The following is a 19,438-nucleotide window of genomic DNA, read 5'->3' on the forward strand; positions in this document are numbered from 1 at the left end:
ATGTACTGAAAAGCGTTGCAAAGGTCTGAGCCAAGCAAGTCCCAGTACTGTAAGAAAAATCTGGGAGTCAAACCATCCTCATCTGGACAGCTACCACCAGGAAGTGCTCTGGTGGAGCTCCTCTAGCTGAAGAGGCAACTCAAGCCTCTGACGCATCTCCTCAGTCACAAGACAAGGCATATGTGCCTAGACCAGCTCTTTGCATGCATCCTTATGCTCCGACTGAGGCTCTGCTAACAACAAGTCACGCTAAAAGTCAATAGCAATTGCACGCATGTCCTCTAGCTCTGAAGCAACTGACCCATCAGGCCTCCTCAACTGGCTGACACTAGCATGCACATGTCGGGGTCCCACAGTCTCAAAGAACGCCTCCGTAGCTCTGTCACCCACCTGGGTCCACTGAGATGCCTATCGATGGAAAGCAAACTCAAGACGCCTCTCCTCTGTGTTGGCAAGCTCCCGGCAGTCTGCTGTAATTGCTCCTCCAACCAGGGACTGTTCTGGGTGCTGCTCATGCATCCTCTGCAAGGAAGCAACGCCTCGTCGAAGACGCTCCTCCTCTCTCGCTGCAGCTAGGCGGGCCGTAGACTCCTGAAGAAAGAAACAGCTAAGCTGAGCAAGTCCAAAGTCCACTCTGCCAGCAGGAGAGTCCTACGTGTCCAAGCCCTCTATCAGGGCCACCACTCGCTCTCTGAGCACAGAGTCCAGTAAGATCCTCTCATGATGCATAGCATCGTGTTGCCCCTCCTCAGTCTATCTGTCACTGTGAGGATCACTGGTACATGGTCCGAAAAGGATGTCCCAACCAAGATGCAAACCGACCCACCCCAGTCACAAATGCGGTCACTCGCATAGAAGCGATCTATCCTGGATAGATTCACTCCTCCAACTCGGGTCCTCGGCTCTCAGACTCTGCGTCCACATGCTCTGGAGAGAGAGGCCCTTGGGGCTTATTTATTGATACAAGGGATGCCAAAAGCAGAGCCCCAAAAGCAGTAAACTCAAAAGCAAGGAGTCCCAAAAGCAATTGGCTCCAAAATCTTCCCCCAAAAAGCATCAACGTAGTTTTCATAATTCCGTATAGTTCTGCCACATCAGCAGGCTATCAGTGCCACGTCAGCAGCCAGCACGAAATCCTGATTTCTGCCACGTCATATGTCCGGATCTGCCCTGGCACAAAACGGGAGCGTACACGAGCACTTACAAAATCTGAAAATTATAATTCTTTGAAAACATGAGAGAAGGGAGAAGATCGACACAGTATTGGGGACCAGAAGATGGGCTGGTCCCCCCCCCCCGTTAAGAGTATTCTTTTATTTAGGGAGAATTCTTATACAAGCACGAGAACCCGAGGAAACCCCTCCGTTCTGTAGTCTTAGACCCGAAGGTCGTGCTTTCCCGTAAAGGGCTTGGGCACAAGGCCGTTCCTTCCCGTGAGGGACTTAGGCGCGAAGGCGTACTTTCCCATAAGGGACTTAGGCGTGAAGCCGTACTTCCCGTGAAGGGCCTTCCCATGAGACGGGAGATTCCTGCAAAACAAACCACACAAAGCAGCAATTCTCAATGTGTATCAACACCTTATACCTGTCGCTCCTTGCTCGGAGAATCAACCTCCGTACTCAGTCGTCACGCGAGCACTTGCAAATTCCGTCGCCAATCTCTCCTCCAGAATCCCAGCGCTTGCACTTCCTGCTGCTTCCGGCTCCTCCAAACTGAAACGCTGGCTACCCTTTTATAGGGTCTGACACTCGGCAAGAATAGGGGTCCAAAAGCAGAGCTTGGCACTCCTAAAGAGAGGAGAGAGAAAATCGCGTTTTCTAGAGAGAGGAGAGAGAGATCGCAATTCAGCCCCCCTTGCGTTGGTTTTAGCTCTGGCTTTTTTTATAAGAGCCTTACTTGCTTTATTTTATTAATAAAGGGGCCGGTCACTTAAAAGTGACCGGTCACTTTATAAAATAAAGTGTGAACCTATTCAAACTTTAAAAACTCACTCAGTTAGTGAAAACAATGCTACACGGACACATTCCAGGCGTCCCCGGGTGCAGGACACGACACAGATGCAATGCAGACACAGACTCCTCGCGGGAAAACATCTGTCCTCCCGCGACTGTTCCTGCTTTTCGTAAAAAGCTTCATTGAACCTATCTTTATTCTTGTGCTTGCGTTCTTACGCGTATTTCCTTACTCAGTTCGGATTTCCTCCTTAGCCTACGGGATGCCCCCTTACTGATGCACCCGTCACCCATCATGTGACGCATCAGGGGCACTCGTAACCCGGCCCTTTCCACCGAACTTACGGAAACTCCTTCGCGATGTTTACCGTCACCCATCAAATGACACATCAGAGTTGTTTGTTCCTGATGGCAGTTCCTGTAGCTACAATCTTTTAACGGTACTTAGTGCACATAATAAAATATCATTAAAAAAAGAGATTTAGTCATTAAAAATAAGAAAATAGTCCAATTAGCAACATCCCTCTGGCTTCTAAACAGTTGACCTCAACTGTAGTGCTTGGACATATACCTCCAGTATCTGGGGATAAGCTGCTAATTCCTCCTACGTCATCCACTGAGCATCTAGATTCGAATAGTTCTTAAACTTAACCAAATACTTCCGTGTTATCTTTCCGGATTTGAGAAACCGCTCCTGATGACTTACTATCTGCTCCGGTTAGAGTATTTCTTCTGTTTCCTCAACCTCAGGAGGTTCCTCAGCACTAGGCTGACTTGGAGGCGGTCCCACATACGGCCGGAGTAAACCGACATGGAAAGCATTATGGATCTTCCAATTAGGCGGTAGCTCTAATTGGAAAGCGACATCATTCACTCGCTCAGTGATCTTAAACGGCCCATAATAACGGGTAGAAAGTTTTACCACTTTCCCCTTATGAGACGCTTGTTTCTTAAGTCTTGCCTTCTCAAACTTGAGTAAGACTAACTGTCCGACTGTTAAGTCTAGATTCCTTCTGTGCTTGTCTGCAGCTTTCTTATGCTTTTCCTGAGAGCGTAGAATAGCTCTCCTCACTTGCCCGTAGGCGGTGTCCAAATCCCGGAGAAACTCATCTGCTGCAAAGATCTTATCCTTAGTTAAAAGGATCGGTGGAAGCAAAGGCTTACCATAAAGAATCTCAAAAGGTGCTTTCCCCGTCGATGAGTGTATGGTATTGTTATACGCATACTCGACAAGAGGCAAATATTTCTCCCGGTCAGATTGCCGGTCTGACACATAAGCTTTTAGCATATCCAATACTGTGGAATTAGCTATCTCACTTTGCCCGTCCGTTTGAGGATGGTAGGCAGATGAAAAATTCAGCTTTGTACCAAGATTATCCATCAAGGCACGCCAAAAATTTCCTGTCATGCGAGGATCTCGATCACTCACAATAGTCTTAGGCATTCCATGATGCTTAAAGATCTGTGCTAGAAAGACCCTAGCCATATGATCTGCTTTGATCGTTTTCTTGACTGGTATAAAGTGTGCTTGCTTGCTAAACCTGTCCACAATGGTCCAGATCGCGTCATTTCCAGTCTGAGTTCTAGGGAGGTCCATGATAAAGTCCATGGCAATACTTTCCCAAGGTTCATTAGGCACAGGCAAAGGTTGCAACAACCAAGGCGTCTTATGCCGATCATACTTCACTTTTTGGCAAACCAAACATTCCCTGACATACTTATCAATGTCTGCTTTAAGGCTGGGCCAATAGAAATATCTTTCCATTGCAAAGGTTGTAGGGAGAATACCCCGATGACCTGCATAAGGCGAAGCGTGTGCTTCATCCATGATCTTCTTTCTTAATGGTTCCGTCACACATATGGCCTAATGGTGGTAGAGATAACCGTCCCGAATGGAATAGGGAAACTCATTCTCTCCACAATGTAGCTTTCCCCAGATGGTGGAGAAGTCTGGATCATTCGGATATAAATCCGGTAGTGCTTCTAATTCTTGGTGATACACCGAAGTGATAGCGTTCACCCTTGGCCGCCTAGACAGTGCGTCTGCGACTACATTCTTACTCCCAGCCGTGTGAAGGATCTGGAAGTGAAACATAGACAGAAAGTTTGCCCATCTCATCTGCTTCTCAGATAGTTTCCTTTGCGTAAGAAAATACCGCAAACTCTTGTGATCAGTCTTGATCACAAAATCCGCTCCTAGAAGATAGTGCTTCCAGTTGGATAAGGCGTGAATCACAGCCGTGAGTTCCTTTTCGTAGATTGATGCATGCAACTCTGCATCCTTAAGCCGTCTGCTTTCATAAGCCACTGCATGGCCTTCTTGGTTTAACACTGCTCCGATGCAATCGCCTGAAGCATCGCAGTGAACCTCAAATGGTTTCCTTAAGTCAGGCACTATCAAAATAGGTCCATGGCTTAGCAAGTACTTGAGCCGATCAAAAGCTCCTTGTCTCGATCCCCATCTGAAAGGAATCTTCTTCTTTGTCACATCATGAAGTGGTCCTGCTACATGAGCAAATCCTCGGACAAACTTTCGATAATATGAACATAATCCCAGAAAGCTACGTACATCATGTACCGTAGTGGGAATAGGCTAATCTTCTACCACTCGGATCTTGGCACGATCCATACTCACTTTATTGTGGGAGACTATATGGCCGAGATAGTGTATCTCAGAGAGAAAGAACTCGCTCTTTTTTGCATTCACGTGCAACTCATGCTTTCGCAATTCTTGAAACACTAAGTCCAAGTGCTTCCAATGTTCCTCTTCCGACTTAGAGAAGATGAGTATGTCGTCAAAGAATACTCCCGTAAAAGCTCGATACGGGCTGAAAATGCGGTCCATCATGCGATTGAACGTCGCAGGAGCATTGGTCAAGCCGAAAGGCATTACCAAGAATTCATATAGTCCAAAGGTTGTGCGGAAAGCAGTCTTATGAACATCCTCAGGGGCGATCCATATCTGATGATACCCACTCTTTAAGTCTATGCGACTAAAGACACTTGCACCCTGCAACTTATCAAGTATATCATCAATCCGAGGGATCGGAAAGCGATTCTTGATTGTGATCTTGTTTGAAGACCGATAGTCTATGCACATTCGAAACGTGCCATCTTTCTTCTGCACCAGTAGAACTGGAGAGCAGTAGGGTGAAGCACTTGGCCGTACTAACCCTTTCTCTAGAAGCTCGTTGACTTGCTTCAAAATTTCCTCTTGCTGAACAAGACTTACCCGATAAGGGGGTTGATTGGGAGGCGAGCTACCCGGTATGAGATCTATGCGGTGATCTTCCGGGCGTACCGGAGGGAGTTCATCAGGAAGTGTTTCCATGAAACAATCCTTGTACTTTTCAATAAATTGAAGACGCTTAATTTCCAGACTAGAGAGAGAGTCCCTACTAGTTTTATCCTTTGCAAAAATCAAGTAAGCAGAAGCACACTTCTTCATTTCTTTCTTAATGGAGATATAGCTTACAATTGGAACTGCCAATCTCCTGCATCAGCTTGAATCTTTATTTTCTTACCCCCATGATCAAAAGTGAGGGTCTTTTCCACATAATCGGGAATAGGTGTCATGTGAAAGTGCCATGGCATACCCAAGATGATATCACATCCCTCGATGGGTGCCATAAAAAATGATCGCGGTCCTTGTACTCGCCAATCCAAAGATTGAGCGGTCCTTGCACGGGAGTTGCATTGGTTGTCAACCCCTCGAATGCCGATCCAAATGTAACCGGTGTGCCAAGCTGAGCCGGTGTAAGGCACAAACGTTCTGCAGTATCCAGGGAGATGAAGTTATCCGTGGATCCTGGATCATAAAGAATCAGTACTTGCTGGTTGTTCAAAGGACCCCAGCCCTTCAGAAGTTGACGCTTCCCTTTCTCTGTTTCTGTGTTTCCTTGAACATCTGGGATTGAGTTCGAGCTTGGTGGTGCGGGTTCCTTCCTTGCTTTCTCTTGCCTCGTAGAGGCTTGCTCTTGTCGTTGCTGCTTTAGCGGGCAGTCCGGTTTCATATGTCCTTTCTCGCCACAATAGAAGCATCTTCCTTCCTCTCTGAAAGTTTGAAGTTGAGTAGGAGAAAGGTACTTAGTTCGCTTGCCAGTGCCCTCTGGCTTCTTAGAATGATCATCGTCTCTAGATGGAGGACGTTTTCTTCCTTGGCCCCCTTGGTCATCATAGACCCCTCTTTGTCTTGCACGGTAAGTGCTATGATCCATCTTTCTGGGCGTCCCAGTTGAGTGCAAATCCTCAGCAATGATTGCTGACTCCATCATCCTCTGAAGAGTATCATGCGGATACACCTTCATACTCTTTCGAAGCTGCGGTTGGAGACCCGCTTCGAACTTTCGTTTCTTTTCCTCGTCGGCAATCTTCATGAAGGGCGTGACCTTCAGAAGAACCGACCAATACTTGTCCACATAGGTCGTTACTCTTTCATGTTCCTTCTGGGCAAGCCAGTCCCATTCCTTCCGTATGTCCTGCTCGAAGTCAGGAGGAAGAAATTGTTCATAAAATTCAGATTTGAAGCTCTCCCAAGTTCTGGCCTGAGAACCTTCCAGAATCTTGGCTAACCACCAATTACTTGCTGTTTCCTTGAGGTGCATCCCCACATGGCGTAATTTGGATTTTTCTGTGAAGTGCCCATTGGTAAAGGCGACTTCAAACTGTCTGATGAAGGACAGTGCTTTGGAGATGTCTCTCCGTCCGTTGTAGGTTTCGAACTTGATGTCCTTGTCGCCTGATTTGAAGACTCTCATGCGATGTTGAGACTTGCGACCATGCTTCTTGAATCGAGGTTTATCTTTAGGTTGATGTAGGGTAGTGGCAGTAGTAGCGGCTTCCTTCTTCTGACGAGATGATCGAGAAGTAGAAGTATAATCAGGAGAGTAAGATGGAGATGAGATAGAGATGTCCTTGCTCTCGTCTAGCAAAGAGAGCGCTTTTTCCTGGCCTTTCCTTGAAGTAGGCCGTTCATTCCGATCCGTAGATCCTTTGTGCACCTCGGCACGTTCTTCTCTTGCCTCTTGTGGTCTCACGCCAACAGTGTTGTCTGGATGCTTGGCTGCATCAGTTCCGTTCGTTTTCTTCATTCCGCCCAAAAGCTTTTGGACGTCCGGCAACAGTAAAATTTGTTGCAACTCCGCAAGCTGAGCTTGCACTTGTTGAAGTTCCTCTTCAACGCTTCTCCCTTGGCTCGACATGGTTCTTCCCGTTCTTCCCGGAATCGTCCTTCTTTGCAGAGAAAGAGAGGAGTCCGAGCTCTGATACCACTGTCACAAAACGGGAGCGTACACGAGCACTTAGAAAATCTGAAAATTATAATTCTTTGAAAACATGAGAGAAGGGAGAAGATTGACACAGTATTGGGGACCAGAAGATGGGTTGGTCCCCCCCCCGTTAAGAGTATTCTTTTATTCAGGGAGAATTCTTATACAAGCACGAGAACCCGAGGAAACCCCTCCGTTCTGTCGTCTTAGACCCGAAGGTCGTGCTTTCCCATAAAGGGCTTGGGCACAAGGCCGTTCCTTCGCGTGAGGGACTTAGGCGCAAAGCCGTACTTTCCCGTAAGGGACTTAGGCGTGAAGCCGTACTTCCCGTGAAGGGCTTTCCCGTGAGACGAGAGATTCTTGCAAAACAAACCACACAAAGCAGCAATTCTCAATGCGTATCAACACCTTATACCTGTCGCTCCTTGCTCGGAGAATCAACCTCCGTACTCAGTCGTCACGCGAGCACTTGCAAATTCCGTTGCCAGTCTCTCCTCCAGAATCCCAGCGCTTGCACTTCCTGCTGCTTCCGGCTCCTCCAAACTGAAACGCTGGCTACCCTTTTATAGGGTTTGACACACGGCAGGAATAGGGGTCCAAAAGCAGAGCTTGGCGCTCCTAAAGAGAGGAGAGAGAAAATCGCGTTTTCTAGAGAGAGGAGAGAGAGAGAGATCGCAATTCAGCCCCCCCTGCGTTGGTTTTAGCGTTGGCTTTTTTTATAAGAGCCTTACTTGCTTTATTTTATTAATAAAGTGACCGGTCACTTAAAAGTGACCGGTCACTTTATAAAATAAAGTGTGAACCTGTTCAAACTTTAAAAACTCACTCAGTTAGTGAAAACAATGCTACACGGACACATTCCAGGAGTCCCCGGGTGCAGGACACGACACAGATGCAATGCAGACACAGACTCCTCGCGGGAAAACATCTGTCCTCCCGCGACTGTTCCTGCTTTTCGTAAAAAGCTTCATTGAACCCATCTTTATTCTTGTGCTTGCGTTCTTACGCGTATTTCCTTACTCAGTTCGGATTTCCTCCTTAGCCTATGGGATACCCCCTTACTGATGCACCCGTCACCAATCATGTGACGTATCAGGGGCACTCGTAACCCGGCCCTTTCCACCGAACTTACGGAAACTCCTTCGCGATGTTTACCGTCACCCATCAAATGACACATCAGAGTTGTCCGTTCCTGATGGCAGTTCCTGTAGCTACAATCTTTTAACAGTACTTAGTGCACATAATAAAATATCATAAAAAAAAGAGATTTAGTCATTAAAAATAAGAAAATAGTCCAAGTAGCAACATGCCCTGTCCGCGGGTGTTCATGCCATGTCCTCATTTTGTGACCGAGGTGTTTCAGGATTGGCAAAGACCCCATTACACATTTGAAGGCATTTCCATAGACTTTCTGACTAATTTGCCTCCTTACTCTTCTGCAAGGAACACAATGCTTCATTATTCTTGGATCGCTTTAGTACGCTTTGTACACTTATCTTTTGCAAGGCTAGCATTACGGTTCAAGAGTCACTTCTATTCATTTAGCATCAGTATCCTATTTGTGATCTGCCTAAACGATTTGGGTGTGCTTTCTTTGAGAAGTTTGGCACATAGCTGCATTTTTCGAGTGCATGTCATCCGCAAGCTAATGGTTAAGCTAAGATTTATAACCAGTTAGCATGTGTTGTTCTCAAGGCCTATCTACATAATCAAAAATCTTATTGGAAATAGTATTTTCCATTGGTTCACACATTTTCTTGTGCTATTGGTCGCACTCTTCATGAGGCTACCTTTGGTCGACCTATCAATTATTGTGATCATTAGCATCCAAAAACCCAACCACCCATCATGAGGAAACATCAGATGCTCATCAGCTGCTTTTATTGGCCTCGGCTCAAGTCCTTCAACATGGGCGGATCCTCACACACACAGAAGGAAAGTGAAGGGAAGCTGGTTCGAAGGTACTAGGTCAAGTTTTGGAACTACTTTGGTCTTGATGCCAAGTGGATGTAGGAAGAGGACTTGGCAAATACTCCTCATTTGTTAACGCTTTACCTTGAGGCCAAGTGGACGTAGGAAGAGGACTTGGCAAATACTCATTTGTTAAAGCTTTACCTTGAGGCTTTGGACTCAAAGCGACCTCTCCAAGAGTGCAGGCCGATTCAACCATCTGCATTGTGCAGTGCGTGTTGCACAAGAAGGATGCCTACTGCACTAGCGGGGAGCTACTCCACTCCCTTGTCACAAATCAGCACATTGAGAATAGAGTCAACCGATTAGTTCTTTGCCATTTTTTAGGGGACTAAGCTCGCAGCACTCTACGTGGTAATCACTGCTATGTATGAACTATGATATGATTTGATAGAAAAATGATTGTTTAAACAAAGTTGCTTCCCTTTCAACTTTGTACGTTTGTTTGAGTTTGTGAGGTAGAATGTTTGCATCATTTTATTTGTGTTCACCAGTGAGGTGATGAATGATGATTCTAGTGCATCAAGACATCTTTACTGAGATCATTGAGGCCTTGGATATGATGGCTAGAGAGATTTGATTGCATCATAAAGATGTGAATGTGATTGATGATTGCTCTCCAAAATCCAATGTGGATTAATGTGTGTGCTAGTGTTTGCTTTGTGAATGTATTGTCTTGTGTGGGACAGTGACAATCACGATTACTCTTCTTTTACCACGCGCAAAAAGAAGGGAGGGGCGTTTCTCAAAAAATGGTGGTGTCAATGTAATCACTATCATACGCAACAAGAGGATAGAAGACCCGACTGAAGCCAGCACGCCATGCCCCAAATCCAGGCAAAGGTGCTCGTGGTTCAGGCGTGAATCGAAGGACTGTACAGGCATATGCTAGCATGGGACGTGGGGAAGTTGATATGGCAAGCGTGCAGACGCTATTGAAATGGCATGTTTACAGTGGGTTTCTTTCCAACACCGGTTATTGTTAGCAAATGATGTTTTTTTGAGGCCAAGTGCCTGTAAATTTAGGGGCAAGGTCTTGTGAGGACTTAGATTATGTGAGTGGGCTCACACGAGCATCAGGAACCAATAGCTTGAACCAATAAACAAAGAAGGACCGCAAAAAGCGCACGTTGGAGGGACCAATATCTGTGAGTGATGAACTCTGTCCCACCGTTTCTCGTCTCTAGTGTGCTCTTTCGGTTCAAGTTCGTTGTTTTCCGTCAATTTTGGTATCGTTGCATTGTTTCACCTCCTTGTCATGAGACTTGCCGGTTTTTATGGCTGTCAAAGGGCCATAGCTTTCTTAGTGAAAGACAATCGAGGTTCAACTAGCAGAAGCATATGTAGCATCTGGTGCATTGGAGATGCAATGTACACATATGCAATTTCATGATCCTCGCATCACATTATGCCTTTTTGATACAATAGTTAACCCCACACTCCTTTATGGGGAAAATGCCTTAACCATACATAGAGACAACCACTAGTAGAGCATAATGGGGCAGAGAGGGAGTATATTATGATTAATAGGACAGTATAGAGAAACAATGTTGATATCATGTATGATAAGGGAAAAGGCCCAAATCATACACAAGATTATAAGGACAGAGATGGGAGCAGCACCTATGGCAAGTGAGACCTTGCACCAGTTATTAGCTTTACTCCATGGATTCTCCAGATAGATATCCACAATAAAGGTTGGCCTCCATGCAATTAGCAGCTGAGGGTGACATACATTGCTGGTATGCTCTTTCGAGCACTTAGGTGAGTCTAAACAATATGCAGTATTGATATAACTACCTCCCTTTGCGTAGAGCCTACATTGCCTTACGCCAATTAAAGCCAACATACTCAGAGAGCTCATGAAAAGGACCTAGATCAAACCCCTTTCCCCACCAGCACGAACATGTTACACTACTTTTGTCACTTCCTTTAGCTCTCCACAGATGGTCTCATCATCCGGCCAAGTTATATAGTTGTCAACAAAGTATGCTTCTAGAATTGTTTCCAACAAACTCTTCATTTTTAGAGGTTTTCTTTGGTGCATTGCTCAGTTTCTTCAGGCTTTCTTTTTGAGGGCAATTCAACAACCAGGATTAATACAACAATCTAAATTGCAAAAATCTAATGGGATTTATAACTACAATCCCAAATATTGACCTGAAACTAAGGTCAAATGAAATTAAAATTGCCATTTTTCATGTTCGACTAGGAAATTTTCACTAAACTGGGTTATGCCAGCACTGCTCTGGTGTGCATTGCTCGTCTCAAATAAACATGGCTCCCCCACAGAGAAAAAGCATACATATCTATCTAAGAGAACTAAAGCTTGGGTATGTATTTGTGTGCAAGATCATACAGTCATATTCACCTTAATGGAGGTTCCTGCAAGTAAAGTTATTTGTTTGTGAAATAACAATAGTCTGTCATATTTTAACAGCACGAAGACAAAACTTTGAGTTGATTTACATGATACCTACGTTACCTCATAGCTTTTCTCGGTGGAGCTTACTCCCTTCCCTATAAGCATGCAAACAATCACAGTCAATGGCGTACATAAAAAATAGAGGACAGGAGCTTGACAGTATTCATTACTCACTTTCAAGTTGTTGAAGTAGTGAACTGAGCTGCTCATTTTTCTCCTCCAGAAGGCGCTTCTCCTCTGTAGATATAGCAAAAGAGAGAGAGAACTCACGGCTTGCTTTTGTACACTTACGGTTGCCCACTTAAATTTTTTGGATAAAAGCCGAACCCTCCCAAAACAATTTGTTTAATACGCAGGAAATATGTACTGCTCTCTGCCTAGTAAAATCAAAAACAATTTGTTGAATACACAGGTAATATATGTACTATTGGTGACTCTATTCCATCCAAAGCTGACTATTGAGCATCGGCCCATTTTGCATTCATAAGATAGCATATGTGTAATGGCTCGAACGAACAAGAAAGCATTTCTTGAGAGGGAACGTTGAGGAAGTATAGTCACACAAAGATGAAATTAAAGGCATCTCTGATTGAAGCTGCTTCATCCCCTGAATGATGTATTGAAAGTTTTGAATTGGCCTTAAAATAAGGGGCACTTTTTTGCACAAAGACTTAAATGATTTCAAAGAGAAAGAGAAGGAAAAATCAACCCTTACTTTCAAAGAGTGAATCATCCTCTGAGTGATGTATTGAGATTTTTGAATTAGCCTTAAAATAAGGGGCACTCTTTTGCACAAAGACTAAATGATTTCATAGAGAGAGAAAGAAAAATCAACCCTTACTTTCAAAGAGTGAATTTACCAATAAAACAATAAGTAGGTCTATAAATTTCTGAAAAAAACAAAAATCCTTTCACTACATTTAAAGGTACAAATATGACATGTGAGAAAGAATGTCTACACAAAGGAAAGTTGAATACTGGGGGAAATGAAAACTCTCATTGGGAAGTCAAAAGAATTTGCACTCTTTATATAAGGAAGTTTTCTAACAAATGCAATGTGTGCAATTCAATGTTCCTTACCTTAATCTTTGACTTTTACTTCGAGCTTCCTTGCATTAAATTAAGTTTTTTGGAGCCTATAGAAGATATATACATATTAAATGTGCATGGTCTATCCCAACATTGTTGAGTTACGAGTAACTGCCAGAGTAAGATAAGTATCATTAAATATATTCTAGAGATACTTTGCACGTGGAGACTATGAGCATTGAGACCTAAGACGCAAGACACCACATTTTGTTTTGTCTTAGATAGTCCAAAGTAATGGTCATTCTCTATTTTAGACCTTTACAAGTACCATGAGGGAAATTTCACAATTGGCTCCAAGTAAACAAAAAGCAAAGTACTTATTGAGAAAGACAACATTACGAAGGTAGGCTCTGGTCCATACATGGTCCCCTCTAATATGGATGGATGGTATGCTTTGGTTCATGTCTTAAGAATAAACAAATTTAACTCAGATGGTGTCTCGATGCCATGGGATAAATTCTTATGTACAATCGAGCCAAACATTGATGTCTCTATGAACCATTTCTGGTGTATGTATTTAACAAGCTATCACTCTATATATTGTTAAGCAAAAGAGCTTGATTAAGTTAATGACTAGGTGGTCTTGATCATAGAAAGGTCTAAACAGATGACACCAAAAAGTGAATATTCGATAACAATGTTAGGCTTATGGAAAGAACATTTTACTGTGTTAAGAAAAAATTGTATCCCACAGTTTCAAGGGGAAAACTCTTTTGAAAGGAAAGCGTAGATGAAAGTTTGAGAGAGCTCAACCATAGTCCATGACCAATGAGGATTAGGTATGGTTTACACTAACTGTTAGATGACCGGATTTATTTAGCATTTAGGCTAAATATGTGGAACGATCCCTGACTAAAGTTCGACGCAGGCAACAATACTATGTGTATTTTCAACAAGCCCAAAGGTACAAATACAAAATGATGAGGGAAAATCCCCAATTACTTTAGAAAAAAACATAGTCCATGGGAAAAACCCTATCCTATGCACCAAAATTATTGATACAATCAATAGCAATGTCTGAGAAAACTCCAACTCTGGCTATGTAATGCCTACATAATTCTGCAGGGAACTCTTTCCAAACCGAAGCAATCTAGCCAGCTCATTAATCGCGCATCCTACACCACTGAAATCTCAAGGTATCATCCATGACCATGAAGCCCCGTATACTCCAAGAAATAGTGAAACTCAGTGACTAAGGCCAACATGTCATGAATCCAAGGTAAACAATCCCTGATCAATACCAAAAAATCCTAAAATTCTACAATGACAATGTAGATGGAACCTAATCATCACCATAAAGAACACCATAGGGAGGGACCATAAAGAATGAGAATCTGACTATGTAAGCGTTCAGGTCCAATCTAGCCGGACACCCATCACTAACTGACTACTAACCTTATTCTTTCATTTAATAGAATAAGGAGCAAAGGATAGTTATCCTCACTTGTACTCCACCACTCCTGTGTATCTTCTCCTTCCGCACGCACTCACACGAGGTATCAGAGCTATGGCGATGGCGGCTCTTCCCCTCCCACGTCCGTGTGAGCTCCCTCTATCCGGCAAACTAAGGCTTGAGTGGATTAAGGTTGTGTGCAAAGAGATGAGCTCTGTGTGAGCTCGATAGCACACTGTACACAGAGTGCAGCACACAGTGATCAGAGTAGAGAGAGGAGGGCTCGGGAGCGCTCAGAGTAGGAGAGAGAGAGAGAGAGAGCTTGAACAAGATTGGGTCGGCAACCCCACATTAGAGCTGCAATTTCTCATCCGCGTCGCGCACGCATAATTTCAGCGCGGATTGCGATTCCAGTTGTTGCTGCAGCTTCCTCACCGTGCATGGAGTATTCCCACCAGGTATCCTGGGCTTTTACCCCCCCCGCCCCCCCCCCCCCTTTTGAAGCAACTTCTGCCCACAAAATCTCCATTTCAGCAGCACAGCAGAATGTAGCTTTCAACCGGCGTTCTCAGCATCGGAGTTGACTCTCGACATTTCTCGTTTTACGACATCAATTCGGTTTTCGACAATCGCCTCCTTGCATCACGTCGACATCAGTATCCCTCATCGACTTCAGAATCCCTCATGTCCTTACCATTGACTAACTACCTCCGACGATCATCCTACGGCATCAACATCACACTTGTAGGTATTTTTTGTATCAACACCCCTACGTTCTGTTTCAACGTAGAGGCACGTTCTTCGACATCGACGAGAGAGTGACAGGGTGTGTTTGAGGACTACCACGGTGTAGTCTTGGAGTGGAAGTGTACTTTTCACTCCCATAAAGTCTCCCAAGAGACTGTTTTCCTGAGCACATTGCTCGGAGGCGGAGACACAGGTATATTGTGCTCTCTATGCGGGTTGAGAGCGGTTTATATTGCCATATGCGTTTGTTGGCACTCATGTATACAGTTGTGGTTCATCTGTGAGATTTTTTAATCTTTATTTTTACAATTTACACCTCATCTACATCACAAGGTTTACAGGCATCTAAGTACAGGTTTTGCACCAGTTCTTGGTTTCGGTGGAAATTTATGCGTTGGTTTATGCATATGTTAGCATTGCTTATGTGTGGTGAGCACTTTTAAGAGCGTTATCCCCGCTAGGATCCATTATATTGCTTGCATATCAAGGTACAACTCAAAACTAAAGGGAATTTGTGATGTTCTCCTCCCCTACCCACTTAGCATCGAGGACCAAAAAGTGCCCTTGACCAAAGTATTGGTGGACCTAGATAACCTTTCTATTCTTTTCTTATGCCTTGTGACATATTGGTGGCCTTGTTGGCCTCCCTTGTCCACTAGCACCTCAATCTGAATCGTCAGGATTCTTTGATGAACCATCAAATGATTCTTTCGCTTCTTGGATCTGCTTACCACCTAGAAAGACGACTTCCGACCCAAATACAAGAAAAAATCCGTTGATTTCTTCTTCTTCTGCTTTAAGCTTTCCATCAATCGGTTTGTTTTCTTTTTAGAGCTTTGTCAAACTCTCTCTACGAGTACAGTTTCTGCTTTCTACACTTCGCTTTGCTTTCGGCTTCCTCACCGTCTCGAGAGGAGAATCAACAGCCTCTTCCCATCTTGAGTGAATCTCATCAATCAGATAATTCTTCACATATTTCGCGTACTTGAAGTACTCGATGAACCTTTTTACACGTGTCAACCTGCAAATGACGCGTGTACTCCACTCTCTCGAGATTCCCCGCTGAAAATTTGCCAAAGTCTCCGTTGGTTTCTTTTGTTCCCACACTGGGACTTAGCTTTTCATCATCTCTTCGCAGATTAGAGGTCAGAGGGGTGTCATCTCTGTCAGATTCTCCTCGAGAACCCATGTGTGCAATAGAAAGGATTGATACTCCATAGAAGAAGAATCGTTCTAAGCTCTGATAGTAACAAAATTTAGTAGACCAAGACATCTATGAAAAGATCAGTGCGGTCTAGATGTGATTACTAAATAGGTAACAATGATCATGATTTGTATCTGAGACCCTCGACAGAAATGTGATTGATTAGTGACTCGTGTCTTTGTAAAAGTGTTGGATTTGTGGAGTCTAGTGCATAGGTACATAGAGTCAGCATCTAGAGAAGAAAGTTTCTGTCCTTTGGTTGTTTTGCATGCATAATCGAGGGCGATTACAAATCTTTCAAGAGGGGAGTTATGTCACAAATTAATGACATCACGTGCCCAACTTGATAGAACTGGTCGTGAGGACAAGAAGAATTGAACCCAGAAAATGTGGTAGAGGGGCCTAGATAGAAGGGGTTAGGGTTTTAACAAAAACCTAACCCTACCCAACTTATGGAGCTCGATCGAGGGGCCTAAAACCTAAAAAGTCAAAAGCTTGGACTCTGGGCTGATTTTCGTAAATCGTGCTGGCTTGCTGCCACATGGCACTGCTATACAGATTTGCGAGATTTGCGCTGCTGATTTTGACAGATTTTGCGCAAGGCTTTTGGGTCATAACTCTTGGGAGTGAATGCTTTTGGATCATATGCTTTTGGGTCTCTGCTTTTAGGCATCCCTTGTAAGTTTATAAGTGCCCACCACAGGGCCTCAAATCAAAGAGCATTTGGACGAAGAGTCTCGGAGAAGAGGACCCTCAGAGTTGTACCTTAGCGAAGTAAAAATTAAGAAATACCGATAGGGGCGCCAATCTTTGGGGTCAATGCCGCTCTCCATTGTAGCATGCCCTAATTAGGATCTTTGTGCACCTCTAGGCTACCATCGTTTTGGCAGGGTGATAGTGTTTACATTCCCATGATTGTAGCTAGCATGCTTGATTTGTGTGGATGCTTTGTGTGTGTAATCACTCCCTTGGTGAAAGTATGAAGGCTTTCCATTTGATTTTCCCTTAATGAATGATTAATGCTCAAGTTTTTATTTTGTTGTGATGAATGCATTTACATTGGCGTGGGTGCATATAGCAAGTTTTGCTAAGGCTTGATCAAGGGAATTCTAGTTATACGTGTTTCATCCTTCTCCCACATCCATTATCAAGCACATTTATTCCCCACTTTCACTTCTCTTTCCTTTCTCCCTTCTCCTTCCTCTCTCCGTCACCCTCATACGTATATTTGCTCCGCATGCATAATTGCAACCATTCGTACGGTTAGCCAAGAGAGGTTTTGGAAATAGGCACCCCTTCAAACCTCTCACTCCAATAATTCATTCCTTGGATCTTTGTTGGTGGCTCTCCTCCTCTCTCTCTCTCTCTCTCTCTCTCTCTCTCTCTCTCTCTCTCTCTCTCTCTCTCTCCCCATTAAGGTTCGTTTAAGATGTGTGAGCACAACTCCTTCCATATGCTCAAGGTGATTCTCTCCCATAAAGATGCCATTCTCAACAATAGAGCGTCGTCAACTCTACTAGCTCTTGGTCGCGTCTTACCCGCATAGAACGCTAGGTGGTGCCCCTTCAATACTCCCTCACCGTGAGGCATCCAAGTAGTACCTTGGTGTAGAGGCCAGTGGGTGCGCTTTGTGTGCTTCATTTTGGTGCCCCCACGGAGGAGGGTTACATAGACCTTCAGTTCACAAACAATGAAGATGTGCAATTTTCAACATGGACGAGTGGCGTGAGGAGTTTGCAAATTGGAGGACAGAGGAGGAAGAGGCTCTAAAGGCCCTGAAAGCTATCGAGTTCTTGTTGCCTGGCTGTAGCGTCATCGACATTCAAGAAGTAAGTCCCTCTCCTTGCCTAGTTCGTGATCGTCGCCAACGAAGAAGAATGAGGAGAAGAGCTTGATTTACCTCTCCTCTTAACCTATAAATGCTCCAATAACCCCCGATGCACACGCAATTGAAATTCTCTATATCAATACACATGAAAGTACCATAACGCACATTAAAGGAAGAGAGAGTACTACTAGACCTCTCTTTCCTAAAAAGGTAATTAAGAAAAGGAAGATCACATCCACACCTAAGTGGCCTAAAGCTGCAGCACGTGCTCAAGCGTGAAGGTGACATTTGGTCCCATCTCATTTAGTGGGGGTTACATGACCACTTTTGGCAAGAAAAAGCCCAGTGAGCAACCAGCTTCAACATCAAACCTACAACCACGAATTTCACCCCTAAACCTTCATGAAGCAAAGAGGCGAAGGCTTGCCTATAAGATTGCCGCTCGTATGCCTGTGCTCCCAATGCACTTTGTGAATCCAGACACCACCAGTCCTAAGCCAACCTCCTGTCTGCGTGAAGATTTCTTTGGATACTGTCTAAAGTGCTTTGGTGATCGGGTGAAGAGCCTTCCCGCTTTACCTTTGTTGCTAATTTTCAAGAAGTTATCTCAATCTAAAGAAATTGTCCTTGTTGATGATGTTTTGCACATTAATGGTGTAACTTTTGTTCGTCATGCTGATTATGGCAATAGCATCCAACTACCACTTGCAAAAAGGCTCGGCATAGTAAGGAGTGTTGCCATCACCCCCTACATCTTCACAGACGCGTCAGAAAGAGTAGAAGTGATCCAAGATACCGACCTTCTGTGTGGCTGATCAGGCTCATTGGTCCAAAGATGGTGCAACTAAGCTAGTCTATTTGTATGGGTAAGTATGGATGCCAATAATGACAATAATGATCCACGGATGTTTCCTTTCCATTTTGTGCGTCATATGCGTGTTAATATATGTATTGATAGGAAATTATTCTATCAGCAAAGAATAGCCTTGTTGTTTGGAGCTGAAAAACTTAGGAAATCTTGCGCTCTCCTCATCCTGTCATTCTATCCTTAGTAGATTATTACCACTCTTTTGATGTGTAAATATTCATCCTATTTTGAGCTAGCTATGCTAAAGCTCCAAATTGTACTTATCATACTCTACTTTCAATAAATTAGAGTTGTTTATGTAATTGTGTACTGTCTTAGTTACATTATGTCCTTCCCTAATTTTTATGGTAAGCCTGGGGAGGTTGCTTCAGACGTTTTGGATAATTTGAAAATGGCATTTTTAGTGTCAGGAAGGGATGATGAGGCCACAAAGCTAAAGGCCTTTCCACTAGTCTTAAGAGAAGGTGCTAGAGTATGGTATCAAACTTTGGCGCTCGAAGAAAGAAGAGACTGTAAAACCTTAAAAACGGCCTTCATCGAAGAATTTCGCCATCATGAGCCTCGAGAGGAGATATGGAGACAACTCTTAGAGCTACGCCAAACATCACCCAATGACTATAGAAGCTATGAAGGGAAGTTTTCCAACCTTTTCAGGTAAACTTACCTTTTCAGGGTCACCCTCAATACCATCTTG

The 19,438-nt window shown here is 44.0% G+C and overlaps 1 protein-coding gene across 4 annotated transcripts in view; it reads right to left on the minus strand.

Moving 5' to 3' along the window:
* The window catches only part of CGL1 (alpha-1,3-mannosyl-glycoprotein beta-1,2-N-acetylglucosaminyltransferase), a 140,100-nt gene that overhangs the window by 46,925 nt on the left and 73,737 nt on the right, over nt 1-19,438 (minus strand). For all 4 annotated transcript variants that reach the window (XM_086485156.1, XM_086485154.1, XM_086485155.1 and 1 more), the window contains 2 exons: nt 11,790-11,852; nt 11,676-11,710 (listed from right to left, as the gene is read on the minus strand). In XM_086485156.1, coding sequence (XP_086341282.1) covers nt 11,676-11,710; nt 11,790-11,852 — 98 coding nt within the window. The remainder of the gene's footprint in view (nt 1-11,675; nt 11,711-11,789; nt 11,853-19,438) is intronic.

The sequence above is a fragment of the Adiantum capillus-veneris genome, chromosome 16 (genome assembly GCF_014529385.1).
Source record: "Adiantum capillus-veneris isolate H3 chromosome 16, ASM1452938v2, whole genome shotgun sequence".
NCBI lineage: Eukaryota > Viridiplantae > Streptophyta > Polypodiopsida > Polypodiales > Pteridaceae > Adiantum > Adiantum capillus-veneris.